This window comes from Bos taurus, chromosome 18 (assembly GCF_002263795.3).
Source record: "Bos taurus isolate L1 Dominette 01449 registration number 42190680 breed Hereford chromosome 18, ARS-UCD2.0, whole genome shotgun sequence".
Classification (NCBI taxonomy): Eukaryota; Metazoa; Chordata; class Mammalia; order Artiodactyla; family Bovidae; genus Bos; species Bos taurus.
The window spans coordinates 14,721,800-14,742,144 of record NC_037345.1 but is presented as its reverse complement, the minus strand read 5'-3'; the positions used below and the strand labels follow the sequence as shown (position 1 = coordinate 14,742,144).

At 53.6% G+C, this 20,345-nt stretch overlaps 2 protein-coding genes across 6 annotated transcripts; one reads left to right on the top strand and one right to left on the bottom strand.

The window, feature by feature from the left end:
- The first annotated feature begins 39 nt into the window (after positions 1 to 39).
- On the top strand, positions 40 to 3,273 carry CENPBD1 (Putative CENPB DNA-binding domain-containing protein 1). Its single transcript, XM_005218789.5, has one exon. It carries the CDS (start codon positions 333 to 335, stop codon positions 1,962 to 1,964), a length of 1,632 nt encoding a protein of 543 aa, XP_005218846.1. The 5' UTR covers positions 40 to 332; the 3' UTR covers positions 1,965 to 3,273.
- Positions 2,920 to 19,486, bottom strand: DEF8 (differentially expressed in FDCP 8 homolog). 5 transcript variants are annotated; one of them, XM_059876661.1, is made up of 13 exons: positions 18,953 to 19,486; positions 16,189 to 16,249; positions 14,873 to 14,994; positions 14,149 to 14,246; positions 12,815 to 12,964; positions 11,905 to 12,046; positions 10,567 to 10,731; positions 9,947 to 10,074; positions 9,593 to 9,706; positions 8,672 to 8,752; positions 7,970 to 8,110; positions 7,761 to 7,870; positions 2,920 to 6,883 (listed from the first exon to the last, which is right to left on the bottom strand). In XM_059876661.1, the coding sequence occupies exons 3-13, from the start codon at positions 14,982 to 14,984 to the stop codon at positions 6,781 to 6,783; spliced, it is 1,344 nt and encodes a 447-aa protein (XP_059732644.1). In that variant the 5' UTR covers positions 14,985 to 14,994; positions 16,189 to 16,249; positions 18,953 to 19,486; the 3' UTR covers positions 2,920 to 6,780. The 5 variants fall into 5 exon arrangements, with proteins under 5 accessions (XP_059732644.1, XP_024833943.1, XP_059732645.1 ...); XM_024978175.2 differs by lacking the exon at positions 16,189 to 16,249; XM_059876662.1 differs by lacking the exon at positions 16,189 to 16,249 and having other exon boundaries at positions 8,672 to 8,749; positions 19,405 to 19,486.
- Positions 19,487 to 20,345: the final 859 nt, after the last annotated feature.

Here is a 20,345-nt window from a genome sequence, read left to right as displayed (position 1 = left end):
CCGGTTCCCGAGGAACCGAAGATCCCGGGCGGCGTGTGCTGTGCGGTATTACCGCCCCTCACGGAGCTTTGTTTCTGCTTCAGGGAAACCCAGTCCTGCTGTCCAGGGATTAGGCCGCTCTGATTGACTCCCTGGAACCCAGAAGGAACCGGCCCTGTCCTGGGCTGTATCGTGGGCCGGCCTGTGCTGAGCCGGTCACGTCCCCGGTGTAGTCATCCTGCGCCTCCGGGAAGCCCCAGTTTCTCTTCCCCAAATTCTGCGAAGGGGCATGGAGTAACCACAGGCTTTCTCGCCCCTGAGACTGCTGTGGTTAGTACACACCGGCGGCAAAGATGACTGGGAAAAGGTCCCTAAACGCCGCAGTCATCCGGAGTGCCAAAAGGGAAAGGAAAGCAATCACTCTCGACGTGAAGTTAGAAGTGTTAAGACGTTTTGAAGTGGGTGAGAAGCTCAGCCAGATCGCAAAGGCCTTAGGCCTTGCTGCCTCTACGGTGGCAACCATCAGAGATAATAAAGACAAAATCAAAGCGAGTTCACAAATAGCCACTCCTTTGAGAGCCTCCCGGTTGACTCGCCGCCGAAGTGCAGTCATGGAGACCATGGAGCGGTTGTTGTGCGTGTGGCTTGAAGACGAGAGCCAGCGAAACGTGCCCCTGAGTGTCACCGTTATTCAGAAGAAGGCCAAGAGTTTGTTTGATGACTTACAGCGTGAGCAAGGTGAAAGCTCTCAAACAGAAAAGTTTACTGCAAGTAAAGGGTGGTTTGTGAGATTCAAGGAACGCCACTGTTTGCCCCACTTCAAAATGAACATCTCAGCTCCTGCCAAGAAGGATGAATATCCAGAAATACTGAAGAGCATCATTCAGGAAGGTGAGTACACCCCCCAGCAAGTTTTTAATGTGGATGAGACAGGTCTTTATTGGAAAAGAATGCCTGAAAGAATGTTTCTTTCAGTAGAAGAGAGAGCTGAGCCAGGATTTAAATCATCCAAAGATCGCTTGATGCTGCTTCTTGGTGGCAACGCAGCTGGGGACTTCAAATTGAAACCCCTATTGGTGTACCACTCAGAAAACCCCAAGGCTCTGAAGGGGTACTCCAAGCCCAATCTGCCCGTGATTTGGCGCTCAAGCAGAAAGGCCTGGGCAACCAGGAGCATCTTTCATGAATGGTTCACATATTTTTTTTGCCCTGCCATTGAGAAATACTGTGCCCAAAACAACCTGACCAACAAAGCCCTGCTCATCTTAGACAAGGCACCATGCCACCCAGTCAATCTGAACGATCTGTCTGATACTGTAAGAGTGGAGTATCTTCATGACAGCACAGCTGACTCGATCCAGCCCATGGGTCAAGGTGTAACCTCTGCCTTCAGAGCTCATTACCTGAGAAGGACTTTTGAGCACATCCTAGAAGCAACAGATGGGGAGGATACAGCAGAGATCAGGGAGTTCTGGAGAAACTACAGCATTGTGGACGCTGTGGACAACATCGCAGTAGCCTGGGGGGAGCTCAGACCAGCAACAATGAACAGTGTGTGGAAGAAGATTTGGCCTGAGTGTGTTCAGTTCCAGAGTGCTTCCCAAACAGATGGCATTGCACAGCTTCAACAAAATATTGTGATCCTTGCCAAGAGTGTGGCTGTTGGAGAGGTGGGAGAAGCTGATGTGGACCAGCTGCTGCAGTCCCATGAGGAGGGTCTCTCAAATGAGGAGCTGATGCAGCTGGAGCAGGAGCCCGCAGGAGAGGAAGAGGAGGGTGAAGAGGCTGCCCCTGCCCTGCGCCAACTAACCACACGGGAGCTGTCAGCAGCCTTCTCACATTTTGAGGCTGGCTTGCAGGTCCTTACCAGTAACAGCCCTGATGCTGCGTGGAAACTGCAAGTTTCAAGAGAAATCAATGATGCAATAAGCTGCTACAGGGAGCTGTACAGTGAGAAAGAGCGGTGCTCCAAACAGCTCTCCTAGGTGACCTCAGTGCACAACACACTCCACGGCAGGAAGACCAGACACAACAGGGCAACCTCCTGGGTGACGCCTGGCCAAGTCTTGGCCTCCAGATGTTTAACATCCTTGGAAACCCTGCTTCTGGTACATTCATTTTGACACTAAAGAACATCACATCTTGTTACTGAAATTGTGCTTAAATATGTGCTTTAAGAAGATTGAAAGAAAAATCCAGGAAAAGTTATTTAAAACACACGATGAGACCAGCCCTGCTAGACATTGAAACACACTATAAAACCTCTGATTGAATCAAGGAGGTACTCAAACGTGTAGAATACAATAGAAAGTCCAGAAGTAGATACAGATAGGTTGTTTTTTTTTTTAATAGTGCAGGACAGCTAGATAAAATTTGGCAAAAGCTAATTAGTTCACACCTCACAGCATACACAGAAATAAACAGATGAGGGATTTGAATCTAAAAGCTGAAACAATACAAGTGCTACACAACCCACGGATATATGCCTCTTCCCCATGGGTGGTCAGAAAGATCTTCTGTAACTCAAAGTCCAGGTGAAATTTAAGATTAATCAATTTGATGATATGAAAATGTAATAAAACTTTTCCAAGAGGATAAAAGAGGACAAACAGAGTCAAAGGCAAATGATACACTGGAAGAAAATTTCTCACAGATAATGAGTTAATATCTCTGATATGTGAAGAACTCATAAATATTGAGAAGAAAATACCAAAAACCCCATGGAAAAGTAGGCAAAAGATATAATTCATAAGCAGGTAAATTAGTGCTTCAAACATAAGAGAAGTGCAGATGAAACAACACTCATACCATTTCTCATTATTCAGATCAGCAATAATCAAAAGTATGGCTACATACTCCACTGGTTAGGCTGTGGGGTCAGAGGCACCCTCATTCACTGCTGGTTCTAACACAAACTTGTACATCCCTTACAGAAGAATATCAAGCACTAATACAAAATATATTTATTTTGATTTAACAATCCCACTTTTAGGAGGATACACTTCCAACAAAAGAAAATACAGATGCATGGATTTTGTTGCAGCCTTGTTTGTAACTTCAAAACCTAGGAAATAGCCTGAAGAGTCTCATGTAAAAAGTCAAATATGAAATGGCGCTTGTACACAACGGAGAGTTAGACAGTTGTAAGTGATGATAACTACAATAATAAGAGAACAAGGAAGAACTCAACTGATGTGGAGTGGTTTCCAGGATATATTATTAATAGAAAAAAAGCAACATCAGGAGTAGAGTATGCTACCTTTTGTGGAAGAAAGACAGGGAATAAGAAAATATGCATACATCATACTCATTTGTACAATAAGAAACAAAGGTGGGAGAAATCAGACTAAAGAGATTGGTTCCAGAGGTGGGAGGAGATATAACTTTTGTACCTTTTATGAAGTTCTGACTTTGGGGACCATGTTAATATACTGTACAAACAAAAGTAAACAAGGATGGGGAAGTAAAGCAGTGGACTACCTGAACGGAACCGTATTTCACAGGAACTGCACACCCACAATGAAGAAGCAAAAGCAAGTACTTTTTGACTGTATGCCCTCGGGCTATAGACAAATATTAAAGGCTCGTGAGTAGCCTTGTTTCTCACCAGCGTAAGTGAGCAGTCCCAAAGGTGCTTTCTGTGTACTGTCGGACTGAGCAAATAAGTGTATTCTGGATAAGGGAGCCAGCTTTCTCACTGTCGAGCAAGGAAATAATAAACATGAAAAAGGGAAAGAATGACTTGTGTTGTTTTGAAATTGGAAGTTTCACTGTGAACTCATGGTTTTTAATGTTTATAGACCAAAAAAGAAATAGATAAGGAGTACTATTTCCACACTACTGAAAGGACCTCTGGGCAGTGATCAGCCCAAAAGTGAGCACACCCAACTATCACATCCGTCCTCCACCAGAAGGTCCCAGGGCTCCTTGGAGAGATGACTGGTGTCAGGGCTGGGACTGGGGCAATTACTAACTAAGCCTGGAACACTTTCCTGTGCTGGAAAGTAAGAAAGTGCCTAAAGAGTGCCAGGAAGATGTCAGTCAGCTGGGCCAAGTGGACCAGAGCGTTTTGAGCAGGATAGATGACAAATTGGACCCACCCACCACTTTGGTGGGTGGAAAATCCCACCAAAAGGGCAAAGCCCGAGTCCAGTCAGAAAAACCCACACTGAAGGAAAGTCTTCAGAATAATTTGTCTGTGATTTTCTGTGTCAGAGTCCTGAACCCTTCCAGATTAAAGGCTAAAATGACATGGCAACTAAGTGGCTGAATTTGAACACGGCTTGCTGTAGGCTTTACGGCCGGCATCCACGTGAGCATCCTGATGTCATGGCCACACCATAGCTGTGGGAGGCATATCCTTGCTGGGGTAACACAGGAGCACTTAGAGGCAAAGGGGCACCATCTGCAACTTCCACCAGATGGTTCAAAAGAAAGTGTGTGGAGAAAGAGTAAGGCAAATGGGGAAAATGTTAACATTCACGGAATCCAGGAGATGGGTACCTGGGAATGTGTTTGCAGCACTTCTGTAAACCTACAGCTGTTAAAAGTTTAAGAAAAACTCATCCTCGTACCTGAAGTGGGTGGGTGGAGACCGCATGCTCCCTCTGACACAAAGTGTGGCTTTAGTTGTTTGAAGTGGAGGTGCTAGCGTGGGCCCACAGACAGCCCACACACACCCTTCCCCCACCCCTTTGCCGCACACTCCTGATGTTTCTTTGAGATCATCCTCAAAACCAGAGGTCGTATCTCCAGAGAGAAATGTACATACACAGAGGTTGGAATGTCATTTGGGAGGGGGTCTTGGGTTCTCCTGAGCTCCAAGGGCCCTTTCAGTGAGTCAAACTTGAAGACCAGAAGTGCTTCTGGGAGCTAGACCTGGGACCGGCACTGCCTGCATTGAGTTAACGTGACAGTCTTCCCTCTGGGAGGACTCAGGAGAGAGGACGTAGGTTCTGTTACAGAGCCAGACTGGGCTCAGCACTTCCTGGAACCCAAACAACCCCAGAGGGTGCTTTAGTGCAGCCTACAGAGGAGGTGTCAGCACACTGAGGCCAAGGTCAGGTGCCCCATTTACACCTGACCCTGTGGGAGGGGCCTGTGGGCTCTGACTAACCCTGCAGCAAACCCCGCCCTATCCCCAGCACCCAGCCCATACGGCTCTCCTGGGAGGCCTGGCCATACTAACTGGTTCCTCTGGGTTCTGGCTACTGTGACGTGGTCTCAGAAAGACCTACACATGATTCTGTTTAAAGAATCTGTCACCCAGAAGGGGGAGGAGGAGAAGACGTGATGTGAGAGGAAGTTTTAAAAAAAGAGTCAACTTTGCCCAACAAATGGCTACTGACATTTCTTACGGACACAGTGACTGTAACTGGAATAACACAGTGCTGATTACAGAGTCCATTTGGAAGAAGCCAGGATCCCTGGGACAGAAATGCGATGCCGCAGTGAGACGTATAGATGTGAGGTGTAGGAAGAGGGCGCTTAGCCTTTAACCCCCTAGACCCAAGAACGGGAAGCAGGGTGGCCCCATGTGGACCAACCCCCACACTGACACTCTGAACAGCCCAGCACAGTCGGAGGGTGGCCTAAAGTCCCTGGGCAGGGCTTCCCTGGGGTGCAGAGGGGCAAGGAGGGGTTGGCACTGTCCTTACCCACCCCCCACATTGGCTCAGCCAGCCTCCCTGTGGGCCAAGCCTCTCCTTGCACTTCCCAGTCAAAGGTGATGGATGTCCAGGTGACTGCCTCCTGCCCACCAGCCACCCCAGGTGTCAACAGCCAAGCACAGTCCAGGGCAAGGAGAAGGCCAGCAAGGCTAGGGCAGCCTTCCCCTGGATGGTTCCCACAAATGCATCTTCCCCACTGGGTCAGTCCTCCATGCCCGGCTCCCTTTGCCGCTGGTGGCAGGACCTCCCACACCCCATGAGTCCTGCCTGGTGCTCCCCTGAGCAAGTATTTCCAGTGCCTGATCTCAGTTCCCCAAACAGAAGGCCCCGGTTGGGGGGGTCTCCGAGTGATCCGGAGCCCTCCATAGGCACACTTGGGCCAGGTCTACTGTCCCCTAGCCCTCTCACCTAACCTTGACCTGCCAGGGGCACAGTCCTGCCCAATACCTGGAAGCGCACTTCCTCGCTGGGTGGGACCCCCTCAGCCACCCAGCATGAAGCACCAGAGTGAGCTGGGCTGGGCCAAGGCAGGGGCGGTAGGAGGTGAGATCTCCACAGCAGCCAGTAGCCGCTGGAATGGTCCTGCTGGCGAAGGCCCCAGAGAACCCGGGGGGCAGGGGCAGGGCCCTCGGGAGACAGGGATGAACACAGCCCCAGCCAGGGACAACCAGGGGACCTCAAAGAGGCAAGGGGCTGGGGGAGGGGCCTCCAAGTAGAACCCATACCGTCCACCACAGGTAAAAGTCAGGCTAAGACTGCATCCTCAGTCTTGTCGGCACTCCCTGGAAGGCTTCCAGGATTTCCAGTGTAGCCAGGGCCCAGTAGCCTTGGTCCCAAGGTGGGCAGGGTAGGGTGGGGGGCTCTTGACCAAAGGGGAGGTGAGGGATGCTCCCCACACCTGACCCTCAAAGCTCTGCAGTGGAGGAAGGGTACACGTCCTGGCCCTCACAGCAGCCCACCCAAAAAACAGACGCCCCAAGCCCCAACACGCACTGGGGGACGGTGGTCCTGGTGGTGCTGGCTCAGCAGTCGGGGGGTCCAGGGGCTAGACCCTAGGTCTCCAGAGTATAGGAAACACCTTGACTGTGGCAACGGCCAGCAGGACAGACAGGCCTAGAAGGGCTTCCATCGCTCAGGCGTCCAGGTCTGGACCAGGCTCCCGGAAGAGCGACTGCTTCCGCAGGGTGAGGCGCGCACACCTAGGGCATGTGGTGGAATTGTCGTAGTAGCAGTCCCTGGGGGAGACAGGAATGGCCGTGAAGAGGGGGCTCCACAAGCAGAATTGTAACCCTGAGTCTTCACAATATTCCTTTAACAGACGGGAGCCTGCAGCAGTCTCATCCAGGTGTGCCAGCCAGGCCTGTATCCCATACCTCTGTATAGACATCCCAAAGGGCCACACCTATCACCTGGTACCCTCTGACCCTCTTAGTGACTCCCCTCCCTGACCTGTTCCCACTACCATGTAAAGCACCCCCCGCTCAGGGCTCTGTGGAGGTGCACATGGTCCCCATGGCAGCTTAAATTTTTGAAGGGGGCACAGAAACATTTGACAGGACACCTCACAAACTGCCAGCTCAAGGTGGCTCAGAGTTTCAACACTTTGTGCTACAGTCCTTACTGAGACCGCAGTCCAGCTCTGCTGACCAATGAGGTTGAGGGTCACTCTGAGAAACAGCAAGGGCCAGGAAAATCCAGTGTGGACAGAAACGGGGTGGTGGGGTCCCATCTGAGCCCAGTGTGACAAGCCATGTGGGCCCCACAGGCACACACCTACTGATAAGTGTACTTAAAGAGTTCACATATCTTCTTCCCACTGCTGTGTATCATTCTTCCAAACATCCACAAGGCTTTAGGACATAAATGCTTCCATTGTTGAACCTAAGTACTTAATAAATAAAACTGTTGGGTATTTCTTGTGGCCTAGAGATGTTTGGAAAAAAAAAAATCACAAAAACTAGAAAGCTTAGGAAGCTCCAGCCTCAGTAAACCTAAGTCCCATTTGAAACCAGGTGGCAAAGGTCAAGCCCCAGCCTCTCCCCACCTGACACTCCCAGCACTCTCTCCCACACCTGTCATCTACCATCTACGGAGGTGGACGCTCACACAGACCTGTGGAAGACAGCAGAGCAGTCGGCGCACACGGATGTGTGGCTGTCGAAGGGGAATAGCACATCTCCCTCCCGGCAGAGCTCGCACACAAAGCCCTTGGCCTGGCACCGCTGCGGGCAAGGCGGGGAGGTCAGTGCCCACTCCCAGGTAGGGGGGCACATCCTCCCGAGCCGCCCTCCCGCCTCCCCACCTGGCTTGTAGGGGCCCACCTCACAGTCCAGTTTGATGTGCTTGGCAAACAGCGTGTGGGTCTCAGCCAGTGAGCAGCCCAGCCGGCCCGTGTGCGTGTCCAGCAGGTCCTGCACCGAGTACATCTCATCGTTCTCCACAAAGTGCTGCCGGTCCTGGAGCTGCAGGCACAGCCATGTGACCCCGGAGCCACCAGGCCAGGGCCCTTGCCTGACCAGAGCCCTCTTCCCAGCTTTATCTTGTCCACACATATCATCACACAATACGCTGCTTCCTACTCTTCCTGCCGGCCCAACCCGGAGAGTGCACTCCTAGGTGAGGGCCAGGTCCCGCCCACTCTGCTCCCCAGGATCCAGAACACCATCGGCCCGCAGCAGGCACCCAGTGAGTGCTTGCAAACAAGTAAGTAGGTGGGCCTCGAAGTGTTCTGTGGTTGGCCATCCCTGGGTCCACTCCATGGAGGCTCCCGTGAAGGCTGCAGGGTGACAACCCACTCTCTCAGTGCTTCTCAAGCTGACAGAAGCAGGGAACACTTTTGTGGGTAGAATGCTTTTGTGGGTAGACTTGGTGTTCCCTGGGACAGTGTGGAGACCCTCTGCTGATGGCACAGCACATGCGCAGTGTCAAGTCTTCCCCTCACGATCCTGGTCTGTTTCCTGCCCTCCTGGAGGGCCCCTTCCCCACCCCACCCCTCCTCTACCCCGGGGGGCGGGTGGACTGACCTGCAGGAGCAGGCGCGCTGCCATGGCCTCCCTGCAGGTGATAAAATATGGCTTCATGAGCAAGATATCCTGGCGCAGCTTCTGTGGACAAGAGGGGCAGGTGGGCATCTCTGGCCAGAGCAGGGGCTGTGCTGGGCATGTCTGCATGGCCAGTGGGGGTGAGGCAGGGCTGGCTTTGTGGGAAGCTTTGTCACTTTACAGTCTGGGTCAGTAGAGGACCGTAAGTGCATTCCCGTCCCCCCACAACAGTCCCAGCTTTGAGGCCTCCAACCGAGCTCAAGGTCAAGACACAGTTTCCCCACCAGGCAGGACCCTAAGCTTCCATAGTGCACAGTTGCTCCCCGCCCAGCTCCACATGCACACACACACACCTTGGGAGCGCCTGAGCTTGCATCAGACTGCCCAGTTGAACCCAGATCCCCTGCTCAGCTCAGTGGCCCTGTGCCTCAGCTCCTCCCCACCAAGTCCCATCCCTCTCCGCACCCACCTGAGGCACACCCCACCCCGCCCTCCTGCTGAGTGCCAAAGAGAGGACCCCCAGTCACACACAGCTCCTCAGAACAGCGACCAGATGTGGCTGGGCCAATGTGAGGCTGCTCTTGACAATACACACTGGGACGCAGTCTAATACAAGACAGAAACGCCACACGATGTGTCTCAACAATGTGCACGAAATAAAAGACATCACTGAGATGAACTTCACCTCATTTTTCTACTGTGGTTGCTACAAAATTTCAAACTGCCTCTGAGCCTCGTGTGCTATTTCGTCGTATTGTGACTGGACAGTTGCTCTAGCGACTTTAACTTAAAAGGCAGTGGTGGGGGGGGGGGGTGCGGGGGGCAGCGACACAGGTGGCATCTCCTCACACAGCTGCGAAAGTGGAGCAGGGTTGCCCCACGCCCGCCACTCCACTGTCTTACCCGGATCTCTACCAGCTCCTCCACATAGTTGAACAGCAGAGGATTGATCTCCCGGAGCCGGAGCACTGGCCTCGACATCATCAACGCCAGGTAGCGCATGCTGCCACGGGACACCTGGGCCAGAGGGGCGGAAAGGTGGCACCTCTGCGCTCCGCCCCGCCCCTGCAGCACCGCCGCCCTGTCTCGGGCCCCGCCCCACTCTGCCCCACCCCGAGGCCCCGCACCAGCCTGTGCCCTGACCCGCCCCCGCAGCCACGCCCCATGCCCCAGCGCTCTGCCACGCCCCCGGCCACACCACGCCCCCACCCAATCCCCAGGGCGGCACCCCTCGCTCCCCGCTCTCTCTCTCCGCACCTTGCGCGGCTCGAAGTCCCAGTTGTGCACCACACGCGCTGGGATGACAGCCAGATCGTTCCAGTGGCAGTGACTGCAGTAGTACTGGCCAGTGTAGTCGCACTGCCGGGCCTCGCTGGGCACGCCCCCTGTGGAGGAGATGTTCCAAAGTCAGGAAGACCTGAGAGGTCGCCTCCCCCAGCTGCACCAAGGGTTCCCCACCGCCCGGCCCCGCCCCTGACTCGTCCTCTTCTAAGTCGCCCCGCTTCCCGTTTCTCATCAGTAAAACGAGACAGTAGATGGGGAATCCCTTGAGTCAATGTCAGTATGTTTCTAGGAAGGCCTGACACACAGCGTGTGAGTGCAGTGTGGTCTTCCCATGGGGTGGGTTTTCTGTGATGATGCGGTCACAGGAGAGAGACTAGCCCAGCCCTGCAGGGACTCCTAGGGGAACCTTGGTCAGGTTGGGCGGGCGTGAAAAGGTGCCAAAAGCAGTCCTTTTTGGCTTCCCAAGGAGAGGAGCTCAACTGCGCATTCCTCCCATTTACTCACGCAGCTGATGGCAGGGCACCCTGCCCAGGACAGCTCCCCTCAGCCCTGCGCCCTGCCCAACTCCCACCCCCCACCCCGGGGGCACTCACGCAGAGAGATGGGTGCTCGGCACTCCGCACAGCGGTAATCCTGGCTGTCCAAGCCTGCCTCAGGGCAGATGTTCAGCTCATACTCGGCCTGGTGGCTGACTTTGGACCGCACACAGGGCTTGGAGATGAGGTTCAAACACTTGCTGTGACAGCGGTAATAACACCCTGGGATGGGGGCCCAACAGCATGCCTCTTAGGAGGAGGGCCACTCTGCAGCCCAGGCTGACCTTCAGCTTCCGGGACCCCCAGGGGGCTCCACTCAGCTTCCCAGATCAACCCAAGAGCCTCTCCAGGTGCCACTGCAGGTCCCCAAATGTCCCCATCCCAAGCCTTGCCCTGAAAGTACGTGCACACCTTTCCCCCAATTTCAGACTCAGAAGTCCAGGGGCCTACCAGCCATGCCCATTGGGATACCCAAGGGGATCAAGGCCAAGCCATGTAAGTGAAACCCGGCTCTTCCTACCCAAATCCACCACAGCTTCCCATCTCAGATTTCAGGGACTCTGTCTTTCAACCTCCTGAGACTACAAACTGGGAAGTCATCCCGACTCCTCTCTTACACCCATGTCCAGCTATAGCTGCACTTGGCCCTTCTCATCTGAATGTCAGAGTCTCACCCTAGTCAGAAGGCCATCATTTTCCCTCCCCCATGCCATACTCAGCTCAGCAGCTGGAGTTAAAACCTAAGTATATCCACCCACATGGACCCAGTGCACTTAGAGAAAAGCCCCCTGCCACCTCTGAAGTACCTCTATGCCACGCTGCTCTCAACTCCTCATGAAATACACTGGACACACACTGACCACAGGCCTTTGTACATACAGCTCCCCTGCAGAAATGTTCCTTCCCAGATATGCTCCTGGTTTGCCCCTAACCTCCAAGCTTTTTTATTAAATGTTACATGAAGCCTTTTCATTTCACCCTAAAATAGCAGCACCCCACTCCCTGACATGCTTGTGCCCCCTAGCCTTCTTCACTGTTTCTAACACACCACATTACTGACTCATTTGATTTCTCATCCAGAGCAGCACCTCCAATACAGTGATGTGTCTCTACAATGTCTAGCGGGGTGGCCACCAACCTTGCATGGCTACTGTGTACTTGGAACATGCACAGTACAACCGAGGAGCTAGTTATCTATGTTCAATAATTTAAATTTGAAGAGTCACATGTGGCTAGTGGACTTGAGCCCAGTGAAGGCAGACACCTGGGTCTCTCATCTCTTGCTACACCCACCACACACTACCAGGTTCTGCAAATAATGAGGACACGATAGAGAACCCCTCTCCCCAGAGACCTAGACTGCCAGCCCAGAAGGGCAGTCTGGTTTCCGCCCACCTGTGCAGGTGTACCAGGTCTGAATGAGGCCCCAGATGACTGTGTTACACTTGTCACATGTCTGCTTCACACTCTTGCTCTTCTCCTTGTAGAAGCGGTGCTCGAGAAGGACTCGAATGTTGGGCTCATCCTCATTGGGGTCCTAGGGAGGAGACCAGGGAAGGGTCACAGCTCCTTCTGGACACATGAGCCCCTTGACTGCATCTCCCAGGCACCACATAGCAAAGGTTACCACAGACCCCTCCCTTTACAATAGGACAGGGTGCCCGGTCAGGCCTGGTCCACTGAGATTACAGACCACCTCTGTTCCTAGTTGCTGCACCAGGGCCACATTAGGGCCAAGGGCACGTGAGCAGTACTGAGGGGCTCTTGCTGCCCTCCCTGCTTTGTTTCAGCTGGCTGAGAGCAGACCCAGATTGGTGGAAGCTGTCCTGGACTTGCCAGAGAAGAGCAGAGCAATAGAAAAGCGGAACCTGTGGTCTCCAATGCCAGTAGCTGCCAGATAGGCCCAGGGAACCCGCAACACATCCATGTGAGTAAATCTACACAACCAACTCCTTTAAGCCACTGTCTTTCGGGCTGTCTGAGCCCATACCATTGCCTTACCTATATTCTAATGAAACTACCACTGTCCAAAACCCATGGACTCATGAACCAGACTCAAGGACTACATGACGGACCCCAGCGGTTATTGGCTTCCAGGATCCATGACCCCTTCTGTTGTCATCTTCAGGGAACCAGGCCACACTCTGGGTCATGTGGTTCAAGGTGGGACTAACTCACCCACCTGCTTCAGTAGGTGGACACATGACCCAGGACTACAGGCAGGATCAGAGCTGGGTTGAGGGCCCATCACTCCCCCAGCCTCCAGTTCAGCTCTGGCTGCTGGTGAGGGTGGACTGGCACCTACCTTCAGCTCCTGAAGCTTCAGCCGGAGATGGATGAGTCTCACCACGGCGTCCTTCTGCTTCTCTGAGTGCTCTGGAAGGTCCAGGATGACCTGCTTGCACTCCTGGATGGCCTGCCGCAGCTGCTGGACATCAGACGCCAGGAACAGGCCCTGCTCACGTGGAGGGGGAGCAGTTTGGGGACAATGATAGTCAGATTGTGTGTCGTTGGGCCCAGAACAGATCTCCCCACCCATCTTGAGCCCCGATGGCCCAAAGACTTGCTCAATGCCCAGGACCGTCAGCAGCAGAGGCAGGCCCCAGGCCACACCACCTGCCCACTCTCTGGACCTGTCCACCCATGGGCCTCTGGAGACCTAATTCATGGTGTTCTTCAAAACACAACTTCCCTCTTTTAGAAATCCAATTGCTCTTCTGGCTGTGCTATCTCACTTGCTTCTACAGAACTTCCTCTTGGATGAAATCAGGGGAAATGACACTTGTTTGTCAAGAAGGAGAGGAAGTGGCCTCTGGTTCAATCGCCAAGCTCAGAGACACCCCTGGCTGCCACCTGCCCTCAGGCCCAGCACCTCACAGGCTGACCCGAGCTCGGGTCCAGCAAAGCCCTAAGCTTGGGCAAGGAGACAGGCCAGGTGTCAGAGCTAGAGGCTGGGGCCCCAAGAAAGGGGGGTCACTGCCCGCAGGAGTGCAAAATAAGGGTTCAAACACATAACTGAGAGGAGTGTGTGTACCTACAGAATGTAAAGTTAAAGGCCACATGACCAGCAAAATGAACAGCAAACGAGAAACGGGGGCTCAGGCGAATCTTAAAGTCCTATGTGAATGTTACCATAGCATCTCTCTCAAACAACAGTTGGAGATAGTTTGCAAAGATTTTGAAACTTTAAAGGAATTATTAGAGCCCTTTAATTAAAAAAAAAAAAAAAAAAAAAAACACCCCACAAGGTTTTCATGGAACAAAACCTAGCTCAGACAGGAGTGGCCCTGCCTAGCTGAGCAGGTGGTGGTGGGCAGTGGCCGCCCTCGCCTTCACCCTGCAATGGACCACAGGATTCCCCAGGACCCCAGATGGAGTCAGCCCCCACATCTGCTTTGTAGTATCCTGCATGGAGGGGAGAGAATGGCTGCCCAGGAGGACAGAGCCCAGGCTCCCAAACACCGCATCCAACCCATTCCCACAGGCCGGCACATAGGTATAGGGTGGGAGCCGGGTGTCACGCAGGCCTCAGACTCCACGCCTAGGAGGCCCGGCTGAGATGGACATGGCCAACTCTTCAAACTCGGGGAGGGTGGGGGGGGTGGGTCACCTTGTCCACCCACAGACCCTGAACCTTACCACGGGGCGAGCGAAGTGGTCCTCAGACAGGCCAAGATCCATCACACGCTCTGGGCAGCGGAACTCTGGTTCCCCGGGAGGCAGCTCAGGCAGGCGTGCTGCAGCGGGGCAGGTGGGGAGGGTGGCAGAGAGATGAGTCAGCCCACCACCCCAGGAGGGTGCTGCGGAGCCCTCAGGGAACAGGGAGCCCACAGAGGTGCCCAGGGAAGCAGGTCTCTACTCTGGGGTGAGCCCTGCGTGCACCTGCAGAGGACCCTGTGTCCTCGTGGCGACAGGACAGAGCCGTGCAAAACCAGGGTTACAGAAACATGCCGGTTTCTAAGGCTCACAGCTTGGGTGTGCATCTGTGGACTGGAGGAGGACCTCTGAAGGGCTACACGCTGGAACATGGGAGCCCCTGTGTGGACTCTGGCACCCTGTGGGCTCAGTCTGCAATCTCAGGGCTCACATCCTGCTGACCTCTCACCCTGCAGGTCTCGGCTCTGAGTTCACACCCCAGGTGTTCCCCGAGGGGCACCTGCTGTGTGCGGCCCCTGGGACATGGCAGACAAGACAGTGACACATCCCTGCCCAGGGGCGTGTTCATTCTCCTGAGGATGGACCAGGGGGAAGCAGTCTGAACTGTGAAGAAGCCACCTGCATGCCCCCAGGGAGGAACCACCTGAGGATGGGGGCTGGTGTGAGCAGGGCAGACCACCTACACAACCCCACCCCCCGAATCCACCTTGAGAAGTAATGCCCGGGGCCTCCTCGCCAGCCCCCTGCTCATGCTGCTGCTTGTTGAAGGGGTTGAGATGGACCTGCCGGAACCGGGCGAGCTTCTCGTCATATTCCATAGCACCCCACCTGCGGACAGCCGGGAAGAGCAGAGGTGGGTGTCCAGCACTCAGGTTCACTGGGGTCCCCTTCCCTTTTCAAGTGCCTGAGGTATCAGAGGGGAGACCTGGCCCCTCTCACTTCCCGGAGGGTCCAGGCCAAATATCCCCACACCATGGCCTCCCCCTCAGAACCCCTCCCCAAGTCAGCTCAGCCCCCACAGCTGGCCCCTCAGTGACAGCAGTGATGCCCAAGTCACCGATGGGGCAGGCAGGGCTGGGGGTGCCCAGCCAGACCTCCAGCACAGAGCCCCTTTGGTCCCGTGCACATCGCCTGGCCAGCCAACACTCAGTGTCTCCCTCTTGCCCGGGACCCAGGGTGCTCCTTCCCTGTCAGAGCACTCAGAAAGCCCGGCCAGCAGAAGGCTCAGTGCTGATGCCAGGGCTCAGGCCTGCCCTGCCACCTGCAGTGTGGCCCAGGGCAGGACCGACCTTAACACTGCCCTGTGGAGAGGCCTTCTGAATGCTGTATGACCACCATGCGGCCTGAGCCCACGGCTGGCCCCACACCCCGGGACCCAAGGGCACAGGCAGCTAGTGCTGAGCTCACAGCTGGGAGCTCAGCAAACCACAGACATACAGGGCTGGTGGCTCCTGAGACAGAGGCCCACACTTAACTAGCTGACCCACATTCCTTAGCTTCTCTCTGCTCCAAGGACAAATGAGTTCACAGGAGGCTGAAAGATGTTTTCAAAACTTTGTAGGAAGGACATGGACGTTGGCTATGCTCTGCTGACACCTGGGTTGCAGTCTGAATAATCTGTAATTATAAAAGGCAATCCTATGACTCCTGTGTGCCCACACACACACTGAAAGGAAAACTGAGCCAGCAGCGATGGCCCGAGGCCACCCTCCACCCGTAGTGTTGCCCTGCACCTGGGTGGGGACCCCCACACCTCTGCGGGACCTGTCTGCCTCTAGAGGGATGTGGGTTGAAAATTCTGGACCAGTAGAACTGGCACCTGCAGACCAACTACCTGTTGGTCAGAGCAGGGCAGGACATGGTGCCACGAACCCAAATCCCTATCTCCCTTATAACTTGAGGTCTCTGGGAAGCTCGCAAACTGTTCAGCTCTGATGCCCAGTGCCTCACCAGATGACAGGAACCACAGTGCCCAGGGAAGCCTCCAGAATGCAGGGGAGACCCAGCTGTCCCCATACTCACCAGCCCCTTCTTCCCAAGTGGTGAAGAATCCCTGGGCTGCTCACCCCCAGGCTTCATTCAACTGAGACACAAATAAACTTCTGTTTAAACTACTGTTACCAGGAGGAGGATTTCTGTCTCTTGCAGCCAAAACAGATCCATACTAATGACCCCCAACAGACTGTGATCAGCAAGCAAATTGGCCCTACTCAAATCCACACTCTATCAGCTCTAGCTGTGTGACCTTGGGCAAATGCCTAAACCTTTCTGTGCTTTTGAGCTGTCATGTTTCAAGTGGGGATAATAATAGTATCCGCTGTAAAGAGTTACTGTCTAAACGAGACTACAAACTGGAGAGTAAGCACAAGTGCATGGCAGTCAGTCCAGCCCCCAAAGACTGGAGGGTCAGGAGCCACCCCCATGGGTCTCTCCTCAGAAACCTCTCAGCATTTTACAATACAGCCAGAGGCATTAGAGAGAACAGGATGACATTCCTGAAAAAACTAGAAACAGACTTGCAATATGATTGTGCAATGCCACTCCCAGGCACACATCTGGAGAAAACTGAAATTCAAAAAGATATACACACCCAGCATCCATCAGAGCACTATTCACAATAGCCAACACATGGAAAGAACTTACATGTCCATCAACAAATGAGTGGATAAAGGTGTGGTACAAATACACACAATGGGGAGAAGGAAATGGCAACCCACTCCAGTGTTCTTGCCTGGAGAATCCCAGGGACGGGGGAGCCTGGTGGGCTGCCATCTATGGGGTCACACAGAGTCGGACACGATTGAAGTGACTTAGTAGTAGTAGTAGTATACTGTATTGGTGTTTTGCTTTCTGGCTTACTTCACTCTGTATAATCGGCTCCAGTTTCATCCACCTCATTAGAACTGATTCAAATGTATTCTTTTTAATGGCTGAGTAATACTCCATTGTGTATATGTACCACAGCTTTCTTATCCATTCATCTGCTGATGGACATCTAATTCTTTAAAATCTCTTGCCCTCTGATCAGCAATGGGGATTTGGTTTTTTGGAACATGAGTCCAGCTTCTTCCCAGGATTGTCAGCTTTCCCAATAAAGCTATCTTTGCTTTTACCCAAAAAAAAAAAAAAACACACACACACAATGGAATGCTGCTGCTGCTGCTGCTGAGTCGCGTCAGTCGTGTCCGACTCTGTGCGACCCCATAGACGGCAGCCCAACAGGCTCCTCTGTCCCTGGGATTCTCCAGGCAAGAACACTGGAGTGGGTTGCCATTTCCTTCTCCAATGCATGAAAGTGAAAAGTGAAAGTGAAGTCGCTCAGTCATGTCTGACTCTTAGCGACCCCATGGACTACTGTAGCCTACCAGGCTCCTCCGTCCGTGGGATTCTCCAGGCAAGAGTACTGGAGTGGGGTGCCATTGCCTTCTCCGTCACAATGGAATATTAGCCATAAAAAAGAATGAAATAATGCCATTTGCAGCAACATGGATGCAACTAGAGATTCCCACACTAAGTCCAAAAGACAGATACCATAGATATCACTTAAATGTGGAGTCTAAAATATGACACAAGTGAACTTATCAGCAAAACAGAAACAGACACACAGATGTGTCAAGAAAACAGACTCGCAGTTGCCAAGTGGGGGGGTGGGGGTTGGATTGGGGTTATGGGGTTAACAGATGCAAACCATTATACAAAGGATGTATAAACAAGAAGATCCTACTGTATAGCACAGGGAAATATATTCCACATCCTGTAATAAACCATAATGGACAAGAACATGAAAAAGATATCTATATCTGTAACAGAAGCACTTTGCTGTACACCGGAAACTAACACAACATTGTAAATCAACCACGTTTAAATTTTTAAAAATACATAAAATGCACACGTTCTTAGGCCTTGGTCAGAAAGAAAATAAAACATGGCCTGAGGAGCTCAAAGGCAGTAACACTGCTCAGCTGCCCTCCTCTGGGATACAAGCCCTCCAGGAAATCGCATCTCTCATTAAGCTCCTGATGGGTAGGCCAGGCAGAGAGGCCATGGATGAGTGAGTGACTGGGTAACCTGACCTCTTTCAGCCTCAGTTCCTCTCCTGCCAAAGTTAAGAAAATTGCATTTTCCAGGGAGAAGGGGGTGCCTGGAGCAGCCAGAAGGGGTCCTAATGCAGGGGCCCAGCAGACAAAGTGTGCAGCCACTGGCTTAGAGGAGAGCAATAGCCACCCTCACCACCCGACCAGGTTCACCCACATCTCACCCACATCTCAGCTCTGCACCCCAAATTCAGGCCTGACCTCAGACAGGAGCAGGCCAGAAGGTGGACACTGAGCAAGCAGCATGCAGGACACCCACTAGTCCACTGTCTCCCCTTCTCCAGAGACCTCCTCTCACCAGGGTCAGGGTGAGGAGCCCACGACTTTGCAACTAGAGGACCCTGAGAACAAAGCCCAGCATCTCTCAGGCCCTGAGGAACACAGGGCTGAAGCTCAGATGTGCCCAAACCAGCCTTGCCCGTTCTGCTTGTGACACAGCCACCAGAGGTCCTGTCCTCACCCGGCTACCACCAGAGGTCCCTAAACTTTGCACCAGAGGGGACAGGGCAAAGGTGCACCCTAGCTGCTCACGGCCATGAGGAGGCCTCCAGGACCCCACCGGGAGAAGGGCCGATACTGTCCCTTTAAGGATTGCTTGCCACTGAAGCTTGGCAGCGCCACCCCCACCTCTGGGTGACGCCACCCCAAGAGGGCCTCCCCCACCCTCACCCACAACAACAGCAGCAACATACACTCTGGGGACCCTCGCTAAGTGGCTCCGCACAGGGCCAGCTGTCTTCCACCACACCCCGTCCGTTTAAGAAATGAGGAAACAGGCTCAGAGTGGTCCAGCCCCAGAGCACCGTGGCACAGCCGTGGGGTCCCTTCTGCCCTCTCGCATCCCACAGACGCGCGCGGTGACAGCTGGAAGGGGTGACAGTGTGCCCGAGGACGGCCTTCCCAGCTAGACCCTGACAGAGCGGGATCGGGGCCGCTGAGGTCCCCAAGCCCCTCTGCCCCCAGGTGATCGCCCGGGAGTCTGAATCCTGCTTTGCGCCCGGGCCTGGGCCTCGGCCGGGTTCCTCGCCCCCTACGCCCCGGTGTCCACTTCGGGAGAGAGGCTCCCCGGGCTCCGGGGCGCGGCGGCCCGAGCGTCCGAGTCCCCGCCACCCAGAACCCCGCCCGCGCCCCTCCCGCCGCTCACCTGACCACCGCCGCCCCGGTTACATTGTAGCCGCCCCGCCGGGCTCGTTACAGCGTATCCATCGCCGCCCTAAATACACTGTATCCGCCTCGCTCGCTGCTGCCTCCTGCGGTCGGGAGGCTCACGACACCGGCGGAGTCTGCGCGTCCCACTCCCGGACTCAGGCCTCCACCCCCAGTCCAAGAAATGGGTGACCCTTCATGCCAATTGTTGAAGATGGTGTGAAATAAACTTCACGCTTCATGGAAGACAAGGAAAATTTAAACACGAAAAATTTCTTTGCTCTTTACCCGCCTCTCTCCTCGCTGTGCATCTGATCTGCATTTATGCATCTGCCAAACCACCCCCATCAGCAGAAACGCCTCCTGGAATCCAGCACATCTGCTTAAAAGATAAGGTCACTTCCTGAACTTCTTTGCCAAAAGGTTCTTATAGTCAAAGCTGTGGTTTTTCCAGTAGTCATGTACGGATGTGAGGGTTGGATTATAATGAAAGATGAGCACCAAAGAATTGATACTTCCAAATTGTGGTGCTGGAGAAGAGTCTTGAGACTCCCTTGGACTGCAAGGAGATCAAACCAGTCAATCCTAAAGGAAATCAACCCTGAATATTTAATGGAAGGGCTAATGCTCCTTGGAATCTGAAGCTCCAATACTTTGGCCACCTGATGGAAAGAGCTGACTCATCAGAAAAGACCTTGATGCTGGGAAAGACTGAGGGCAGGAGCAGGGGACAACAGAGGATGAGATAATTGGATGACATCACCAACTCGATGGAAATGAGTTTGAGCAAACTCTGGAAGATGGTGAAGGACAGGGAAGCCTGAAATGGTGCAGACCACGGGGTCACAAAGAGTTGGACACAACTTAGCAACTGAACAGCTTCTTGATCTTGTGAGGGGCCATGATGAGCTTAGATTTGAGTTGTGTAAACTGTGGATT